The sequence below is a fragment of the Taudactylus pleione genome, unplaced genomic scaffold (assembly GCF_031769625.1).
Source record: "Taudactylus pleione unplaced genomic scaffold, aTauple2 ptg000639l, whole genome shotgun sequence".
Taxonomy (NCBI): Eukaryota; Metazoa; Chordata; class Amphibia; order Anura; family Myobatrachidae; genus Taudactylus; species Taudactylus pleione.
The window spans coordinates 660,364-682,615 of NW_028285041.1; the positions used below are offsets into that span (position 1 = coordinate 660,364).

The 22,252-nt window shown below is 44.2% G+C and overlaps 1 protein-coding gene across 1 annotated transcript in view; it reads right to left on the minus strand.

The window, feature by feature from the left end:
• Positions 1-22,252, minus strand: part of GDNF (glial cell derived neurotrophic factor) — a 46,726-nt gene that overhangs the window by 10,568 nt on the left and 13,906 nt on the right. Inside the window, exon 2 of the mRNA XM_088455000.1 lies at positions 19,999-20,229. Within this exon, the coding sequence (XP_088311126.1) occupies positions 19,999-20,203 (205 nt within the window). The 5' untranslated portion in view covers positions 20,204-20,229. The remainder of the gene's footprint in view (positions 1-19,998; positions 20,230-22,252) is intronic.

Below are 22,252 nucleotides of genomic sequence, written 5' to 3' on the forward strand. Positions count from 1 at the left end.
TGACATCACAACTGGGCAGGCAAATTTAAATGCCCGCCTAGTTGTGATGTCTTACTAGACATATCGAGCGGACAATTGGTAAGTGTGTGTATCTTACCAAATCGTTTGCTAGGTCGGCCGACCGCTGTGTCTGTCAGGTGTGTAACCACATTAGAACACATCCTATCCACTAGCCACATCTTATTCTGTCACATGGACAGTCCCCATCACTGAGCAGACTGAAGTGTCCCTGTCCTACAGAATGTATCCGCATGGCCTATCTCTGCTACTATCAGATTTTTTTCTCATTCACTCATTTCAATTTTATTTGCTGGAGAAAAAGAAATAGACACATGTGCTGAACATCTGGCTCTGATTTTGGATGTTGAAAAGGTCGTGACTAACAATTAATAATTTTTTTTTGTGTTCATGATCAATCCAGCATTTACAATTAATGGTTTGTGTACGCTTCCATAATAATCACATTAATAGAAATGTAGGTACCTTTAACCATGCACTGTCTCGTTTTCAAAATCTCTCTGTAGGGTGCAAAATATGACTGGCAGTCACGTGCACTGGTTACACATCTCCCAGCCCAGCATGCAGTGGCGTAAATTCATCTCAGATGCCCGGAGGCAAGTTATAATTTGGTGCCCCCCCACCTTCCCGGTAACAGCCGCTGACACTGTAATGTAGCAATTCGCATGCAGACAGGCTATTGATAGACGAAGGCAGCAGCTGATGGTCTGACATGGGGCTCTCCACTAATGTATGGTGGCTTCTCAGGTGCCGGGGAGGGGTGCTATGTATTGGGCGGCCGTGACGGTACAATTCCGGGTACATAGTTACAGCCCTAAGTGGGGTGAATATGTTGTGGATAATGGAGGAGGTGCCCCTTAAGGGCTGGAGCCCAGCGGCAGGCGTCTCCATTGTCTCCCATAGTTCTGCCCGTGCCAGCCATGTCATATGAGGGCAGAAGTGGAAGGAGGGGGAGACAGAGCTCAGAGGGCCATTCCAAAGCCTCTCTAATGCAGGTTAGGCCAGACTTTGGCATGGCTTGAAACCTTCTTATTAGGTAGCTAAAAATTGGGTACTTTTCAACTCATGGCTTTTTGCCATCTTCTTCACTCATTCGTAGATATTCTTTTTTTTTTTTTAAATGGAGATTTTGGGGTTGTGAAGTTATAATACGATATGTGAAAGTTTCAAAATAAAGCCTGCCAAAAGCCACTCTGTTCTCTACACCAGGTGCCTAGTGACAGTGGTTGCCATGGTAATCTGTGAGACTACAGGCATAGACATTACTACCGTTGGTGCTGGGCCCGCAGTTCCGCTTGCACCCAGTCATGCAGCCCTTCAACAGTCACCGCTGCTGTGACATCCACGGGAGGAGGCGTGGATGACCCTACAGGAAAGGCAGCACCATGGCAGAGTGGGATTAAGGGGCAGCTCAGCGGGGGTGTCCTATGCACCCCTCTCTCAGGAGCCCCTGTAAGTGCACATTTGCTTGCTACACACTGGAGCAGAGCAAGAGTACAGTGGGTGAGTTGCTGGACAAGGTGTGGGGGGGCAGGCCAGATTAGGAGAGAGGGGACAGGCCAGAAGGAGAGGGGGCAGGCTGGACTAGCAGTTGGGTAGGCCAGATGAGGTGTAACAATATTACAAGAAACAACTAGACTTTGCCCTTGTTTAATCTAAAAAATGAAAATGATAAAATGGCAGAAAATAATTTCAGCCAGAACTCGATCATAAATATAATTAAAAATACATATTTAATTCAATAAATCTATTATACATTATTTCCATCTAAGAACAACTGACATAAAATTGTAACTTTCCGACAACTATTGTCCAGTGTCCATTAGTTCATATGTAGCAATATTGTGCAGGATTGGATATTTCTCATAGATCCCTTTAGGTGGTAATACAAGCAGGAAGAATTAGCGAGCAAATGCCGTCAGCCTTTACTAATATATACTGATGCACACGTTAATAGTCCCCGTTACATAGAGATGTTATTGAGAGCAGCAGCCGTTATTATCTACTGGGTAAATTCCAGATATTTACCCAGTCCCACTCCCGAGGGAGTTCCACCGCGGCTCAGCCCAAGGCTGCCTGTTATCAGCGTTACCTTTCTCTCCTGGTTCTGCAGATCACATCCGGCTTCTAGTAATCCACAAGCCGTAAATTGCAGCGGCCTACACAGAATTGTTATGCTTAGGAAATTAATCGCCTGCGCACTGAACACTGAGACATCAATTGTATAATGTCTCAATCATAAAGGTTTACAACCGGGGGCATCCACTGACGCGTTTCGCCCCTAAAAGAAAGGGGGGATTTTTCAAAGAGCGTAGTGTGGGCCGCGGAGCGGGTTACAGGAGAAGGGAGAGCCAAGGTTTACAGGGGGATGCTTGGTTAGAAAGGACAGCAGCAGGGGCCCAGGGGGCTTATAGGATTCTCTCTCCATTTTCTCTCTCTCTCCAAGCTTTGATAAATCTCCCCCCATAATTTCTTCATGAGATGGCTCATTTCATCCAAGGTTTAATAACGTACATAAAATGAAAAAATAATAATAAGTGCATTGGTATGCTGTACAATTAGGGGTAAATGATCCTCACTGGAATTCAGACTGAATGCACAGCAGTTAATAAATGAACTCATCGCCCTGAACTTCCGTCCTTTGCATATCCCATTGTCCATGTTATTTTGGCTTAATTAGCCCCCAGGAACTACACTTAACAATGCATTTTGACTATGCCTTTGAATGACAGAAGCGAGGGAACAGGTGCACTGCAGTCTAAGCCAAACGTGATCTATGCAAAGGCCTAATGAGTGCAAAGGGCAGGCCATGGCTTACACCCTGGGGTACAGACGCTTGCAGCTACTACATTTGGAACACTAGCAGGAACGACACAGATTCTTGGCCCATAGACAATGTGCTGACAAAATATATTCTCCAATATTAAAAAAAATAAAAAAAAGATCTGAGCTGACCGCGGAGCCTGAAGTGAACAAGTACAATCACCAGACACCAAGTTTGCAAGTCAAAAGAAGCTGTGATGGTAGTTCAAATAATAGTCATCTCCGATGTCACCAGAAGCTTCTCTGAGTACAGCTGGCATACAAATGTGGATCATGTTATTCCCTCGGCCTATTGACATTCACTGCCCTCCTGTTTGCTCAATTAACCCTTTCGGGTCCACCTGGGAACTCTCGCTCTCGGTTTAATCTGCGTACAGACTGTGCCTCTCTCTCCGTACCCAGCCGGGGAAGGATGCATTCAGATCTTCGGTTCCTGACAACATTACATTACAGCTATAAAACAGCAGTCCATCACCTGTCAGAGGAGAGCAGATATTTAAATGAAAGCCTGAAGCCCAGAATAACTCTGAATACCATGATATCGGATGTCACTAGTATACAATGCAAACTCCTCTGTGGCAAGTTCGTACTGTATGCTGCTGAGTGAGGTATGTTACACAGGATTCCAAACTTGAGGTTCTGCACTGGATATCAGTGCCCAGTACTAAAGATCTAAAGATATCCTGATTCAGGGAACTCTGGGAAAATTCTGTTCAATGGCAGATACTGGGGACTTGACCATATAAAGGAAGTGATATCCTCCACAGATAGAGGATCAATCGGTTATTGCTATGGTTAGCCTCGTGGAATGAGCACATATTTGTCACTCGGACCAATTAAAAGGCTGAGGGAGAGATGAATCGAGCCTTGGAGAGAGATCACGTGAAGACATTGCCCGCAGCAACCAATCAGCTTCTGTCATTTATCTAACACAATCTATAAGATGACAGAAGCTTACTGGTTGCTATGAGCAACTATTCCCCTTTATCTCTCTACACGGCTTGATACATCTCACCCTAAGTCTTCAATTAGGCTACACACTTGGTGGGCAAATTGGAGAGATCTAGCTTTTGGATAGTCGGCTTTGCAAGGTCGGTTTTAGAGAAAATGGCGTTCTGTGTGGAAACCATGGTGCGGCCTCTGAACGCTGGACCGACGGCCGATTGCAATTTTACATTCCTCGTTAATAAAACACATCCCATTTGCCAATCACATTGCAAATAGGACATGACCAACTACATTGTGCAGATCCAATTTCCGGGAGTTGCAAGCCCAGGATCTGCATTGATCAACGTAGTGTCCTGGGCTCGCAAGCCAGCCAGCTGAGTAAGCTGAGGATTACTCAGCTGGCCGGAGGCTCGGCGCCATCAACCATCGCGACCATCGACCGCCGATCGACGTAATGGTGATGTCAGCCTGCGACCTTCATCGCAGTGCTGGGATCGCAAATGCAGCAGGGGGTGTCATACACCTCCTGCTGCATTTGCATAATAGCAAGAATCGAAATTGCAAAGCTGCCTGCGTGCGCTACACACTACAGTATATGCCTGAGTGCAGCTTTCCAATTGCCATCCTTGCTGAATCAGGTGCTTAGACAAGATGAATCTCAAAATATTGATCCACTGATAATCAATGATCATCAAGCTGTGTACAAGTTCCTGCCAGCTTATATGGGAGAAGTGAAGTGAGCGACTCCTGCTATGCCACACTTGCCTACTTTTTGGAGATCATGGGTGGATGTCAAAGTGGTAAGCGTGGGCAGTGGGCGTGACACGATTCGTAACATCATGGACCAGTCCTCCTGCGAAATGCTGTAATGTGTATCATTGCGCAGCCTGTTGGCTGGTAATGCCGATTCCGTTTGCTAATTGTCCGATATTATATACACAGACAACCCATAATTCAGCAAGGCATTGTTTAAGTGGCACCATTATTAAATATTATTGTTTATAATGGAGATAAAGTGATAATGTATTAGGGAGCTACTATGTAGTATAATGTTTTGCGCTTGATCCAGCTTCACTTTCTTCTGAAGTCGGCAAGGCCTTGATGACGTACTTTGCTAAGTATTGCATCACTTTGTCGACGCCGTGCGATGAAGTGAAACGCGTTGTCGCACAGTGTGGTGTGAGCGGCAAATATGCAAATCTTCTTGTTACGACCCCGTTTCGTACCTCGGACCTCTCCTCCAGACTGGCAAGTACAACATAAAGTAATGCATGAATCGCTTAATTCCCTTGTAAATAAAACAAAATGTATCGAACCTTTTAACACTAAAGCTAGGTACACACTGGAGCGAAGGAGTGGTCAACAGTGATTGTGCGTCCACACTGGATGACTTTAATGAATGACATAATGAGCACCATTAGGTCATTCATTAATAATGCAGCACATCAAACCCGGCAGCCATCGCCAGCTGCCGCAGGAGCGCACAGTCGCCGGTACACACTGAGCGATGCAGGCGATATGTCGTTATGTATCGGCATATCGTCCCGACATCGCGCCAGTGTGTACCTAGCTTTAGAAAAACTGGCCAGCATTTCTTCACCCTAGAATTTGCAGGGAATGAATGTTGGTGGGACTGTGGTCGTTTTATAGTTTTATAGTTTAACAGCATAAAAAAACCCATAAAATCAGATCCTTAGCAGGTGCAAATGATTTTAAACACAGATCAGAGTCTTGAAGCTGAGACGTGGGCTTGCCCTGTAAATCTGTCTGCAACAGACAACATGTAACATCATATGAGCCGGCAGAGATTAAAGGAAGATCAGAAACCGTATACTGTATATTGTAAATCCTGACAGCAAAAATCTTTACTTGTACCAAGACTTGTTCTATGGATTCCCTCAGACAAACATGCAAATAAGTATCTGCGAAAAAAGACAATCATCATAATATTGGAGGGACACCGGGCTCACATTGTCGACAGGTGCATTTATAATGTCGTCAACACAAGAATGTCGACATGGTTCAATGTGTCTACAAACTTAAAATGACGAAACGGTCACAATGTTGATGTCTTGAATGTTGCCATGTGTAATGTTGACATCTCAGAATGACGACGGTTAGGTTTAGGAGCCGCCAAAGGAAGGGGGATAGGCACTAGGGGGAGGTTAGGCTACAGGGAGGGGTGCTTAACAAAACAATTTGCCTTGAATCCCGTCATCGTGACCCTGCTTAACAATGCCAGGAATTGCAGCATTGTATAGCAGGGTATGAATTCACCAGAATGTTGTACGTTACGATGATGTCATGGTAAAGAAATGTTGATATCTAACATGTTGACCTCTGGAAATGTCGACAGGCTCAAAATGTCAACATATGACAGGTTGGCATAGTATAAATGTAGACATCAGGGTTAGGGGTCAATGGTTAGGGTTGGGGTTAGGGGTCAATGGTTAGGGTTAGCATTAAGGTTTGATATCAACATTTTGAACTTGTCAACATTATAGCACTGTCTACATGTTACAAATCAACATGTAGACTGTCAACATACATTTCATGTCAACATTATATAGTTGACAAACTGTATTTCAACATTTCAACCGTCCTCATCATAACCTATGAATTATGTATAGCAGGAGGTGGGGCTACAATGACACGATTGCAGCACCACGTTCCGGCACCTCCCACCTGATTGCCCCATCCTGTAGGGGGCAGCTGTAATGTCGGCAAGGGTTGCGCCTTTGTACTGTTGGGTTCATGAGTAACAATGACTCTTTTTGCCCATTTGCTAAAATATACATAAAATAATATTTATTATTTACTAAAATGCATACCTTTGTCTTATTTATTAACAAATAACAACTAGAAACATCTATTTACTATATACTATAGTACACAACTAATAACGTCTCTTTATTAGTTACTAAAATAGTGTAACTATATCGCAGACAAATTAGGTCTATTTCCATATAGTGGAGACTGGTATGTGAGGGTAAATATTATTCTGTGTTTGAAGTCGGTAAATATTACTGGGCCATTATAATAAAACAAACTCATTTTTGAGATCATACAAGTCTGTTTTTTTTTCATAAACCCATAAACACTTTCTAAATCAGAAACATGTCCCCTGGTTTCCCAATACCATATGTGATCTGGATGTAAAATGTAATATGTGAAGAATGCACGGAAGAAAATGTTTTGTCTGTAATTGTTGGAATAATAAATTTGCCCCATTAACACCGTCAGTGCCGACCCTGAAATATAGCAAAAAAATTTTATTTCCGAAGCAGAAAGACACTACCCCAATGAATGTTTTTGTCTAAGCTCTTCGGAAGTCAACATAGATCTCGGCAGTTAGATAATCTAGTTTTCAATAGATGATAACGAGCAGTTTAATGTCAGACATTTGGCCCTGATTCGCAGGCTATGCCGAAAATGGCCACGGCTTTAGCATAGGGACACAGGTGCGACTGCGTGTGACTCAAAATCAGCCCCATTGGCTCTTCAGAGAAGAATGGTTTGGCACTCAGGATCCCGACGCTCAGAATCGCAATGGCGGCATCCCAACTCGGTTAAGATACCGACAGCTGCTGGTAAGTACCTAAACCATAAACTTAACCCTCCCCCACGCAGCCTAAACCTAACCCTACCTCCTTGATGCCTAAACCTAACCCTCCCCCTCGCAGCCTAGACCTAACCCTCCCTCCCCCTCGCAGCCTAAACCTAACCCTCCCTCCCCCGCAGCCTAAACCTAACCCTCCCTCCCCGATGTCTAAACCTAACCCTCCCTCCTTGATGCCTAAACCTAACCCTCCCCCTCGCAGCCTAAACCTAACCCTCCCTCCCCGATGCCTAAACCTAACCCTCCCTCCTTGATGCCTAAACCTAGACCTCCCCCACGTAGCCTAAACCTAACCCTCCCTCCCTGATGCCTAAACCTAACCCTCCGCCATGCAGACTAAACCTAACCCTCCCTCCCTGATGCCTAAACCTAACCCTCCGCCATGCAGACTAAACCTAACCCTCCCTCCTTGATGCCTAAACCTAACCCTCCCCCTCGCAGCCTAAACCTAACCCTCTCTCCCCGATGTCTAAACCTAACCCTCCCCCTCACAGCCTAACCCTCCCTCCCCGATGCTTAAACCTAACCCTCCCTCCCCGATGCCTAAACCTAACCCTCTCTCCCCTGCAGCCTAACCCTAACCCTTCCCCCCGCAGTCTAAACCCAGCCATCCCCCTGCAGCCTAAATCTAACCCTCCCCCTAGTGCCTAACCCCAATATTTACCGTCTGGATATTAGCAATTGGGATGCTGGTGCCACAATTCTGACTGGTGTCAGGATTCCGGTGCCGACATTCTGACAGCCAGGATGCCAACTACATCCCGAATGGTTAAATGCACTACCTGTAACACTACCCTGTTTTAAATCCCAGCATCAGCTACAGCCCTGAGCTACAATTTTCTATATAAGTGACGGTAAGATTGAATTGGCAACATACTTATCCACAATCACTGCCATATAACTATAAAAAGGTTAAAACGGACATTACATGGTAAATAAGATGTAACATTGAGCTATAGAGACAACTTGACTCCTAAGAGGGTGACCGATAATAAAAAGAGTAGCTCCCAATGATCCAGTGCTCTGGGAGTTGTTGACTGTCAGTTGGAGCACACTGTAAGTAAAGACAACCATGAGGGTGGAGGCGGAGGGCCCTGCTCATCAGAGCTTACCGCATACTTGTCTACTTTCCAAGAAAGTCTGGGACACTTCTGGATCTGGGGTGGCTGTCACAGATGCCCAGAAGAGTGGGCAAGTCTCCACTTTCCGAGTGAGGTGAGGGGTCCAAGTGGCTGACGGAGCGATTTTCGCTGAACAACATTGTCGTGGTCCCAACCCTTGATTCACAATGGCAGTAATTGTTTCATCGTATAGTGGACAGTGGAACCAAGATGACGCAATCACGCCATTACGCCCTCTGTGCCACCCACTTGGCCGCGCCACGTCTCATGCATTGCCGATCAGAGGCATCAGCCAGAATGTTGGCAACTAGGGCTGACAGTCTAATAAAAGTAGTACTCTTACTCCTTGCCAGGCCAGTTAGTTAGTGCATGAGTGAGCCGACTATGGCAAAAATAAAAAAATAAAGTTTGATAAAAAAATAAAAAAAGCAAATAATAAAAAGCACTAAAAAAAAGTATTAAAGAAAATGCAAAAATGCTTTATGTACTTGTACAGTAAATATATTTTTTTTCACCTATGTGCTTAGCAAATAGAGGACAATATTTTTTGGGGGGAGGGCACATAAAAAACTTGGGGCCTAATTCAGAGTTGCATAGGGATAGATCTACTACCAGCGTTCAGCGAGTCATACGCATCTCAGCCGCATGTCCACTCGCAGTTTAGTGGGTGTAGAAGGGTGCCCCCAGGGTGTTTCTATACAGCTAAAGTGTGCAGGGTGATTACAGGCAGATCTATTGCACCAAGGACAGGACTGCAGCAAATCTCTATGTTTAGCCCCGCTCCCTCCCTACGGGCATGCAGTTCAAGGTATTTTGCTGGGGCGAGGTTGGGACCTAATGATGCGTAGAGTCAGGCCACGCCCCCTATGTGATTAGCTGTGTCAGGCTATTTATGTGATATAAGTATTTCTTGTTCATTCTCTTTAAACTCACAGAGTTTGTTGAATTCAAATTCTAAACAAATGACTAATAATGGCTGCATAATTCTTTTGGCTAAACGGAGAAAGTCCGGGTAACTATATCTGCACATATACTAGCAGAGCCATAACTAGACTTTTTGGTGCCCTGTGCCAGAAAGAGCATTGGCGCCCCCTCTATTTTCAAAGGGACATGATGCACCCAAAAAAGGGGAATCGCCTCATGGGGAAGGGCCAGGGAAGATATAGGAGAGGCCAGGAGATGCTGGAGATGAAATAAGAGGAAGCTATTAGTGAGAATGATAATAAACAGAAATTTGACAGGCCCAAACAGTGCCCCCTGCCCTGTGGTGCCCTGTGCGATGGCACCGGCCGCACTACCCTAGCTACGGCCCTGTATACTAGGACTACGAGCTAAGCCGTTAGTTATTGTTGGTTGGGGGGAAAGGGAGAGAAACATGCACCTGCCTAAGCCCATATAGATGCCAACACTGCCTGGCCCTGTGGATCATTTAAAGTATGTGCAGGATCATAAACGTATAATTAGCTGTTGTGTGATTCTCCTGGGCTCTATAGATCAAGATCCAGTTGGTGCGATTGTGGGAAGAATGAAGAACTAGGAGCTTTCAAATGATCAACTGCACAAGTTCTTGAGATGTGCCTCATGCCTCAATGATGTCACTAGGGCATAGTTTTCTTAATGAAATAATTGGCTATTATTAAAGATTGCCGTATTTCTCCTATGAAATAAAAATGAGATACTCTGGGTTTCCTGATGAAACGTGACATCCTGTAGCACCGTGTGGCGCTTTGAACTGTGCAAGACGACAAAGTTTTAGGAGTTAATTCACAGGTTCTCTAAATGATATAATATTAATGGTGCAGACACACGGTCAGATTTTTCCTTCAGATCTGAACGATAACGATTTAAAAATCGTTCAGTCGTTCATACCTGAAGGAAAATCTGACATATCTGACATGCCTGAACGATGGACGATGAACGATGCGCGTTCCGATGGTCAGATAAAGATATCTGACATCTGATGTATTTGCAGTCAGACTTGGACGATTCCATTCATTTTAATGCGTTCAATCGTTTAAATCGTTCAAAACTTTGGTAAAATCGTTCAAATCGTTCAATCGTTCATCTGACAAATCTGACCGTGTGTATGCTCCATAATAATAATAATACTAATAATAATGCTGTAAATGATACAGACAAATCTGACCGTGTGTATGCTCCATAATAATAATAATACTACTACTAATAATAATAATAATACTTATAATAATGCTATAAATGATACAGACAAATCAGTGCACCTAAGCCTTTCTGGTGGCCTACTCAGCATTGGCTCACGCTGACCACCTTAGGTCTATGCAATCATTGGGCGAGGGAGGGAGGCAGCACAGAGCCATTATGTACTGTACCACGTCAGCCTCACTCTTCCCCTACATCTGCTGTCCAGTTACACAGCCAGTGTTTATCTGCTGCTGTTTTAAGCTCACGTTCCGAACTTCCTATGTTTGCACAATATGTTATTTTTGAATAAAAAGGAGCAGTGTCTTTTTCTTGTTATCTGATGTGTCACATAATGCTCTAAATGGCCGCCATTATGAGGACACATTGGGCCTCATACACAGTAAAGACAGGAGCAAAGCAGAAAACAGCAAATTTGCTCAAGGGCAAACCATGCTGCGATACAACAGGTGCGAATACATTTTGAGTCTGTTGCGAAAAGTCCTGGTTTTACTGAATTAAATAAAAACACATTCCTACAAATGGAAGGTGTACTACCTAAATCTGGTGGGACGTCCAGTTCCCCTGTTGTCAGCAAGATATACCTTAGGTGGGCAAGATGTGGGAAGCGTTAAACCCACAATTTGCCCAACACTTGTGTCAATTTTGGACAACCCTGCCCATACTGCTGTATTAATTTGGGCAGGGTTTGTGCAGAGCGTGGGTGGCACTGGGATGTGGCTTATTATTGTGTCTCAGTGGTGTTTTTTTACACTGTTGGGAGGTAGGCTGTAAGTAGTGGGGGCAGCCATTTGGGAGTTGGGCCTCTATCCTTGAGAATGTAGCCTTTCAGTTCAACAAGAACCAGTGACATAACTGAGGCACGAGGCACCTGCTTCTAGTGCAGTGGTTCTCAAACTTGGTCATCAGGACCCCCACACAGGTCACTTTTTCCAGGTCACCCAGCAGGTGCACAGGTGTATTCATTACTCACTGACACATTTTTAAAATCCACAGGTCGAGCTAATTATTTCACTTGCAATTCTGTGAGGAGACCTGGAAAACATGCACTGTTCGGGGTCCTGAGAACCGAGTTTAAGAACCTGTGTTCTAGTGAATAGAAAAGATGCTCCCACTGTAGGTAACAGATGCACCTAAGAACCAGCACACTTTCAAGACATCCACCTCTTGGCTTAAATAGTCATTTGGAATCATAATTTAGTGTCTGTATAATGAGGAGCAAATTTATTTAAGCAGCCCAGCAGATTATTCACCCCGTTCCGCATTTTGCAGAGTATTTTAGCACATTTTGTTTTGTTTCATCCCCTATTCATAGACTATACATGATAAAAAAGATATAAATTATGAATACAGTGCACAATGTAATTCCACAGACTGGTGAAGCAAAAGCAGAATTTAAAGATTTCCCCATCTACAAAACAGGTTATTACTCAGGTCAAACAAACGCAGCCACAACTTTGGTCAGCAGAAGATCCCATCTACCATATGATTATTAGTTCAAGAGTATGGTATATTGTGACCTGTCTCTAGTGCTTAACCAGCTCCTCCAACCCTCCATCTTCCTCTATTATTAATTGTTGCACCTACTCTCTTCCTTATAGCAAAACACTGGGAAGTGCAAACTGAAACAATGTTACCTCTCTACTTAATTAGTGAGGGCTGAAGTCCCTCTTTTATCTTTAAGATATCACCCTAATGTGATCTGCTGCAGATAGGAAGGTGAGACTGCAGTCATTTGAGTTGCTATGACATCATTGTCCCTCCCCTCCCATCCACCAATCGATACAGTGCAAGTCAGGAGAGCAAATCTGCTATCTCATCTAGGGCTCTATTTATTAACATTATTTTTACTAAAATAAAGTGAAAAAGGGTGTTTTCATACCCTTTTCACATTATTTTAGTTTCACCTGTAGTTATTACAGGGCAATTGGAGTAGAATTAGTAAAATTCTACTCCAACCCCTAATTATCACTTATTTTTAGTAAAGCAGATCGCATTTCCCATAATTGTAATGGGAAATGTGATCCGACCATAGTTACTAAAAATAAATTGTAAAAAAATACCAGGGGAAGCCCTGTGATAATAACGCCACCTGGAGGTGGCGTTATCCAGGGTCTCCCCCGGTTACCAGGCTCCCACTCTGCTCTAACGGGGAGAGCAGAGCTGGGAGCCGGTACCAGTAATCAGCTATGTGGTCTAAACAGACCGCAAGCTGATCACTGCAAAAAAAAGAAAAAAAAAATTGAAACATTTTTTTTTTACTTACCTGAATCCAGGGACCGGTGATCGGGCCTCCGGTGATGGCTCCTCTCCGGTCAGCTGGTCTCCCACAGTGCACTGCGGCATGGTCATCAGGTGATTGGGCCCCAGTGTAGTCTGGGAGATCACCTGATCGGGAAGCCCGGAGAAGATCACCGGAGGCCAGACGGATGCAGGTATGTGTAATGAAGGGAGGGGGGGGTCGCGATGGTCTGCAATCGCAGGGGGCGGGGCTTAGCGTTGGTGGGGGTTAGCAGCGATGGTGGGTCGGCGCATGCGCGGGCTCTTAGTCGAGGTATTTTTTCCGAAAATACCGCGACTAGAGTGCGGATGGGATCCGCAGGGACAGAGCTTTATCGCAAGCTCTGTCCCTGCAAGGGATTTATAGTAAATCCCTGTGATATTGCCTGAATTCGCAATGCGAATTCACTCGGTAATATCACACTACAATCCGCATTCAATATGCGGATTGTAGTAAATAGAGCCCCTAGTACTGTCTGCTTAAGGAAACTACTTCCACCTAACAGGGTAAAATTTGACTATGTGCCCTGCCTATTTTGTCAGTCTTGGGCCCCACCATTTCTGATTGCATCCCTGCATATGGCTAAGGTCCTTATTAATTGACTTCTGACCAAAAATGGACCCTGTTGTGTATGTGTGTACATGTGATAGGAAAAAAGATTGTAAGCTCCACTGAGGCAGGGAATGATGTGAATGACTGAACTATCCTGTAGGGGAGATGTATCAAATCTTGGAGAGAGAATAAAGTATCAACTAATCAGCTTCTGTCATTTTACAGGCAGTTAGAGAAAAAATTACAGAAACTGATTGGATGGTACTTTGGGGTCTATTTACTAAGCAGTGTTAGGAGACAGAGTGAAAAGTGATAAGAAAGTGATAAGGTGCCAGCCAATCAGCTCCCAACTGTCATTTTTCAAACACAGTCTGTGAGATGACAGTTGGGAGCTGATTGGCTGGCACCTTATCACTTTCTTATCACTTTTCACTCTGTCTCCTAACACTGCTTAGTAACTAGACCCTTTATCTCTGTCCAGGGCCTGAAGCATTTCCCCATGTGTGTGCAATATAAATAACTGTTTATAAATATATATATGTATATATATATATATATTTATTTTTTAAAAATTTTTTAGAAACAGAACTGTGCTTATGTTTTGCACTCATAGTGAATACAATATTATCTTCCTCTTGTATCATTTGCCTTTTGCCATTATTAACAGGTTGGAAAGTTCATCCAGCATACAATATAAAGCTTAGAGCTCAGTGGGAGTGCTGTATCTGTGGGGAATGAAGCATCTGGGCAGCAGCTGTGCATCCCCGCAGATGTCTATAGAAGCATGTGCTTTACAAATCACGGACTTGCACCCAAGACTCTGCTACTACTGAGCCTGCTGCAACCACCACTAGGGAGGGTTTTATATCAGCTGGGATTAGATTAGCAGCTCCTCTCTAAGGGGGTCTATTTACTAAAGTGCGGCTTTTTAGAAATGGAGATGTTGCAGATATTATTATGATATACTGTAATCAGTGGCGTCGCCAGGGGGATGCGGACATCACTAGGTGTCACCCTCCGAGGGGGTGACCCCACAATGCCGGCTCCTCCTCATTGATATGGAGTTGGGCACTGCACTGTGATGTCATTGTGCGGGGCCCAGCTCCCAGTCACTGAGGAGAAGCGGGCAGTGCGTGGAGAGTCGCGAGACCGCCTTCCTTTTCCACAAGGCCACGCTGTTTGGCGCAACGGTGTCACTGACCCAGCGGCGTCACTGACTGTAATCATTGTATCACGAGGAGCTGACAAATGGATCAATGTGTAGTGAGAGGGTAAGAAGCACGTTCAATGTCAGTGACATAACTGGTTTAGATTGTAATATCTCAGTGCCAGGAATGTAGAGCTTCTTTGGTTTTTCTGTTGCACTAATTAATTTATTACTACCATATTGTATAGCTTGTTTCTTGTGTGTTTCTTAAGCCGGGTACACATTAGACGATGTGTACCCAGCACAATCTCGTGAGCGATGGGATCCGGTAGGGTTGCCGGCAGCGACGGAGCGACGGTGGGGGGTGGGCATTCGGCAGCATGGCATCACTACCGACATCCTCAGATCTGCATATACAAAAGATCTGTACAAAAGATCTGAGGACGCGGGTGACGACCTGCGGGAGCGCACACACTGGATGATGTGAATGATTTGTCGTTCCGATGCGCCGGAATTGTCTGAATTGTTTATGATATCATCTAGCGTGTACCCAGTTTAAGGCGCAATACTCTAGGGATGGTCGGACTATAAGGCAGTTTCACATTCAAACAAAGCGCCACAGTGCAACAAACTCCAACATTCCGTCAAATATTGAGATTTGTTTTTGCTTTACAACTATGGTGTGTGTGTGCTATAACTTGTGAGCATTGATTATTATTATTATCATTATCATTTGTTTATATAGCACCACAAATTTCAGAAGCACTGTAGAAGAATACATGTCATTCACCAACCCCTGCCCCATCGGAGCTTACAGGGGGCCTACAGGGGGAAATGTTTCAAGTCTTGGAGAGAGAGAAAGATGGAGAGAGTGGAGATGTTGCCCAGAGCTTCTGTCCTGTCTTAAACTTTGGTAGATAATTGACAGTTAGAGGCCAATTGTCTGCTTTGGTCATGTTCTCCACTTTATCTCTCTCCAAGACTTGATACATCTCACACTATATTCCCTAACACTGAAGTGTGCAGGCACTATGGTTCATTTTGTCCGAGTACGATGAACCTACCAGAATGATTTTTGGAGTGTGGGTGGAATCCGGACCATGTTGGAGTAGGCTCACACAAACATGGGAGAACATACAGACTCTGCACAGATGCACACAGCCAGGGAATGGAACTCATGTCCTCAGTGCTGTGAGGCACAAAAGCTAACCACTACGCTATCATGCCCAACATTCTGTAAAAAAATTGGCAAAGTACGCAATATGTCTATTCAAGCATAGGGCGTGATTCAGCAAATACCGTAACTGCGATTACGCACGCAATAAGCCGATTGTTGCATACTGCGCATGCGTAAACACTCCACTGCGATCGGGACTACTATCGCAGTGAATACACAGCCCTACCGCAGAGTGATTGACAGGAAGTACCATTTGGGGTGGTGGCGGGGTTGGGGGAGTAGTCAGCGAAATGCAGTCGAGCCGGTGCGTTTGAACGCCGTTGCAGGGGCGTCCATATATTATCCACTGCGATGGCCTACGTATCCTGAGCTCTCACTGCATACTGGAAGGTTAGCAATGTCTGAGTAAGGTCAGAGCTTGTGCAACTGTGCGTGAGGCTGCGATTGTACTCGATGTTACTGATGGTATCGCAGTCTTGATAAGTATTACAGATGTGTGTAAGGTAAGGTGGGTGTCCTTATGTTGTGTTGCGACGGCATAGCGATCGCAGTGGATTAGCATATGATCGCAGTGAGACTGCGTGCATAATCGTAGCAATCCTCTAGCTGCCCACACACATAGCGATATTTTACCCGATCTGAGCGATTCCGAAGCAATTGGAACGACAGATCATGTAAAATATGCTGAAATCGTGAGTCCCCACTCACGATCACGATGCGATGCGCGTCCCCGCAGGTCGCACATCGCATCTTCAGATCTGCCGTGCTGTAGGGCAGATCTGACAATCTCAAGTCAGGATGCACTGGAGTAGTTAGGAGGCACGATAGATCGTGTGTCACCTTGGCAGCATTTTCATACCAAATCGTGTGCAGGACTGCCAGGGAGTTCCCGGGGAGAGTTCAGGGGGAAATCGTGTACATCGGCTGATCGGTAACACATCGCTATGTGTGTGGGCACCTTTACTGTATCAGGCCCATAAACCGCTATGTTTTATATAGTATGCTTATGGAAAAAGATTATACAAATTGTTGCCTCTTAACAAGCGTGATCGGGAGCCTGTTCAAACTTTTTTAAGTCCAGAAACTTTTCTCAGAAACACTTCAAAACAATTTGGAACATCTCTACCACCGCGTACCATATAAATAAACGTACATACATGGCTATAGTTACACATAAGCAGGCAGTATATCTGTACCGGGGGAGCATCAAAGAGCTCTTATATAATACTGAACATGCCAGAGGCAGGGCAGCACTGAGCTCTGCTATTTGTGCTGAGTTAGGGAATATGGCATGAAAGGTACCGAGGTTATAACCTTTTCTTAGTGATTAATAAAGGGCCCTTTCTCTAACTCTTTCACTGATTCTCACTGTGAGAAAAGACACAAGATTCCCCTTCCTATAGCTCTAAAGTTCACCTGAAACTAACACTGACAGTATCACCTGTCCCTGTAGCCAAAAGGAATATTAAATAACCAGGGCTCTATCCTGTCCTTCGTTGTTCAAATCCACTTAATCAAACACAAACGGACTGAGGGCCTGATTCAGAGCCGCTCGTAAGCGGCCGCTCGCTCGCTCCGTGCGATGTTCGCACATCTGCGCATGCGTATGGGTCGTAATGCGCATGCGCCAACCAGTCATTGCGGTCGGAAATCGTGCGCTCACAAAACAGCGAGGGCCTGCTAATTTGAGTGACAGAATGAGGCGTTTGTGGGTGGTAACGGGAAGGTGCTTGAAAACGGGGAGTGGAGATCCGAACGCAGGCGTGCCAAACGGTCAAAACGGGCGTTTAATGGGAGTGCATAATTAGTAATTGAGTGTCATCGACCACGTCACTTGGTTGTCTTTTAGCCTGAACTGCTCGCAGTGATTGCGGGAAGTAAAACCTACCACAAGCACGAGTACTCGATTAATCTAATAAATAGCGGAGATGACGTGCGATGCGAACGGCCAGGGGGCGTCTTTACAAAATAGCGAGCGCATGTTTCGTTCGCTCGCTCAGACATAGAGGCGTCAACAGACCGCAAAGAGCGAGCGCTCAATTTAAATAGCCGGCCCCTTTTTCTGAACGACCGTTCGCAAATAGCGTCCGGCTCTGAATCAAGCCCTGAGACACTAGAAAATATCATTCGAAGTAAATGATGACACACATGTCTATCGTATCATCCAATCAGATTTTTGCTTTCATTGTCTAATTTGCATCAGACTAACGCAAGTATTTGATTGGTTACTTCACATTAGAGGAATATACCTGATTGGACATTCCAATCCAAGTTAATATAATACTGTTTACTAAATAGTAAATACATATATACACAGTGACAGAATTAGAGGCACTGTAAGGCACCAAAACAGTGAATATGCAGGTTAGCTATTTGTTACAATATTATTAGTAGCCATACCAACACTCAAGAGATATGTTTATCAATTCAAAACTAAAACCAGACCAAAAGGGGTGCAGTTTCTAAAAGGGGGATTTAGGCTGATAAAGATTGAGGTTTGGTGAATGCATCACATTAACCGTGAATCAAACCTCTAACTCTGTCGGATCTAAATTCTTCGTCACATTGTTCTAGAGATGTGGGGGTCCGGATTTCTGAATTCCGAACACACCCGAATTTAGGGGTTCAGAGTAGGACCGGGTCAAGGTTCGGAATCACTTTTGTGACTCTGGTCAAATCGAGTGCTGGTTCGGACCTTGGATTCGTAAATCGAACTCAGGTTTTGGATTCGGACACTTTAGCTGTTTTTTTTTTTTTTTTATCGATTTTTATCCAAAACTAAAACACTTGAGGGTGGTATTGCAAAACCAAAACACGAAGATGAATTCAGATCCAAAACGATAACACGGGGGTCCTTGCACATCTCTACGTTGTACACACAACTGGAGAAAGGCCCACCAAAGAGGTAAGAAGAAGGTAACCTATATTGCTGTGGCCCAGTATTGCAGGGGCAGCTGAGAATCACTGTGTTGCATCTGTGATTGATAATAGTATTACATTTTAGTGATCTGAGACATTTTGACAATGTGCCCCAAAGTGTTTTATATGGGTAATGCTGGATAGATCTGGACAGTGACTCCAGATCATGATCTTCAGAGCTCTTCTGGATTTCCAGAAGAGAATACCACCCTCCCACACCCCAGCACAGTGGGTGGGGAATGACGACGCGACTTCCTGTGAGTCACATGACCACGTATCACCTGGACTCCCCTAGCATGCTCTGACCCACACTAGCTAGTGAGAAGGATACCTTCAACAAATATATACTTATTGCAAATATTGGAAGAACTAGTTATCTAGTTATATATATATATATATATATATATATACTCCTTCACAAACAGCAACAATGGCAGATAATCGCAGGTGCCCACCGTTACAGCCAGACAACCGTCAGGCAGCAAACCATAAATAGCAGCGGGATGGCGGCACTCAATGCAAATAAATTGATTCTGCAGGCAGGTTGTTCACCAACGTTTCAATACATGTTGTATTTTCGTCAGGGTGCCTGACGAAAATACAACATGTATTGAAACGTTGGTGAACAACCTGCCTGCAGAATCAATTTATTTGCATTGAGTGCCGCCATCCCGCTGCAATTTATATATACATATATATATATATATATATATATATATATATATATATATAAGAAAAAGAACTGGCACTCGGAGACAGCAACAGGAGTGCCAGTTCTTTTTCTTCTGGATTTCGCTTATGCTACTGTATGCACCGGAGCAAGTTGCCCTTTGATTGTTATGAGTGCCGGCAGATTGTGTCTCTCTTATATATATATCTATCTCCCCAATAGCGACACTCATCTGGACTAGTAGATGCATCACTCCTTTGGCTCTATTTACTAAGCAGTGTTAGGAGACAGAGTGAAAAGTGATAAGGTGCCAGCCAATCAGCTCCCAACTGTCATTTTTCAAACACAGCCTGTGAGATGATAGTTGGGAGCTGATTGGCTGGCACATTATCACTTTTCACTCTGTCTCCTAACACTACTTAGTAAATAGACCCCAAAGTGTTTGAGCATAACGCTGATTTCCAGATATCCGATGTAAGATAAACCCACAGACACTGTAACATAGGGAAAGCAAAAAAAGGCAGACACCATCCATGTATACTTACAGAACTTGTGTACATCTGGCTGCCCTGGCAGGGCAGTAGGACGTTCAGGATTTGCTTCATACATCCCCAAAGCTGTGTCCTCGTCCTGCAACCACGCTTCCTGACTAGATCTCTTCTTACCAGCTACCCAGTTTGATGGCAACGGGGTGTTGGAGACAGAGCTGAACAGCAAAATGCAGACAGCCAGGATAGCCCATAACTTCATCTTAGAAAGACTTCCAAGAGAGGGACCTTCCGGGAGACAGGAGAAGCAGGAATTGTAAATCCTCACAAAATATTTAGACAAAAAAACATGTATTTCATTAAAGCTTATTTCATCTTTCTCTTCCCATAAATGTTCCCTACAACATCCGCTACAGAACAAACTTTTCAGGGGGGGGGGGTCACACAGGGATGGAAACCAGGCACCAGTTTGCACGGACACATGCTGCAAGATCACTGAAAGTCAGGTTTAATGTGTGAAACATTCATAGATGGTCCTACTATTCCCTTATGCACATCACACTGTACGTATAATAAGACACCAATCTATTAAATGATGGCCGCTAGCGCTGAGACAAGCAGCCTGATTACCTTCCGTCACTGGGGCTTGATGGATCAATTGGAAAATGGAGGAATAGGTACACATCTTCCGACCCATTTACTAATACAGATGTGCCCTCATACACGTTTACTTATTGCCCCATATGTCGCAAGATACCTGGCACGGTTTAGACGCTCCTCCACGGTTTAACAATTAATTTAGTGTGTTATTCACTCTGTAGCTGCAGCCAAAGTCACCTATAGTGTCCTAGGCACTTAGGATCAGTATTTTTGTCTGAAAGTAACTGGTATAAAGCTGCAGATTAGGCACAACGCTGCATGGCGCACTTGTATCGAACTCCGTCTTTTACCTTTTTACCCAGGTTAGGCGTAAATTTACTAAAGTGAGAGTTTTTACCCATAGCAACCAATCAGATTCTACTTAACATTTAACTAGCACCTTCTAGAAGATACTAGCTAGATTCTGATTGGTTGCTATGGGCAACATCACTTTTAAAACTCACTTCTAAAAACTCTCACTTTATTAAATTTACTCGTTAGTGTTCGAGTTGCACACAGCAGCTGCATGCCAAGCCAGTGCCAGTATCCAGGGTACCCATGCAATGTCATTTTGTCACATTAGTGATGCAAGTAAGATTTTTTTTTATTTTTTTTACAAAAATGTGTGGCGGGACGCACAGCGCAGCTTAGTTGCAAAGCTCATGGTGCACTAAATGGGGCTATTTGGTGAACGTTTAGGATTAGTGGATGTGGACACATCTGTATGCCCAACGATCAACGCTTCTGCAGATAATAGATTACAGCTGCAGAGGCCGTGTAAACACAACTGTACATATTAGAGAGCACAAATAGTAGCTTTTATACAAGCAACATTTATTTGAAGTTTCATGGTCTTTTAACACCCCCTGTGATTTGACATGCTCTACTTATTGAGCCAAGAATACATTTGCAATTTGGTGCCCACACTCTACAGAGAATATGAGCTCTGGTTTTAGATCCTTTAAAGGGATTCTCTGAGAAACCCTTCTGTATGACTGCAAAGCCAAGAGTCCAGCAACCAGGACACATTGCTGGACCTTATATCTGTAGTTGACAGACATATGCGAAAAGTTTTTATCCTGTGGTCCCTCACAATCCAAAATGTTCTAAGGGTGTGAGCTCCTGTGCTAAGATGCTTGTTTAATCCTATTGTAAGGGCCCAGTTGCATTATTATGTTGAAGGGAATGTCCACGTTGTAACTGCAGACCAGTCCCCTTACTAATGCATGGTGAGAACATCCTCCCAGGTGGCCACATTCTACAGGTTGCAGAGATGAGGTTCTCACCTCGCCTCATAGTTTCCAACATGCCTTGACCCACTCGCCCAGAGGGTGCTCTGCAGTAACTTATGGCAGGAGGCAAGCTCAGGGACAACGGTCTCCTGCCACCAGTGTAGTGAGATGATGGACAGCATGAGAGGAGAGGGGACCAGAATGGGTGGGGAAGAATTCGTGAAGTTGGCACAACATCCTTCTACCCCATTTTCTTCCCAAATTGCACCTGTTCCTGTCTATTCTAAATGTTTTAATTTTTTTTAAGATGAAGGTTAGTACATTCATAAAAGCTACCAAAAACAAGACAAATATTCATAAGCTATTGAAAATTGTATGTTTCCTTTTTTTTTATTCTTTACATTACTGTATTATGTGCTTCATACTATAATGTATATGTT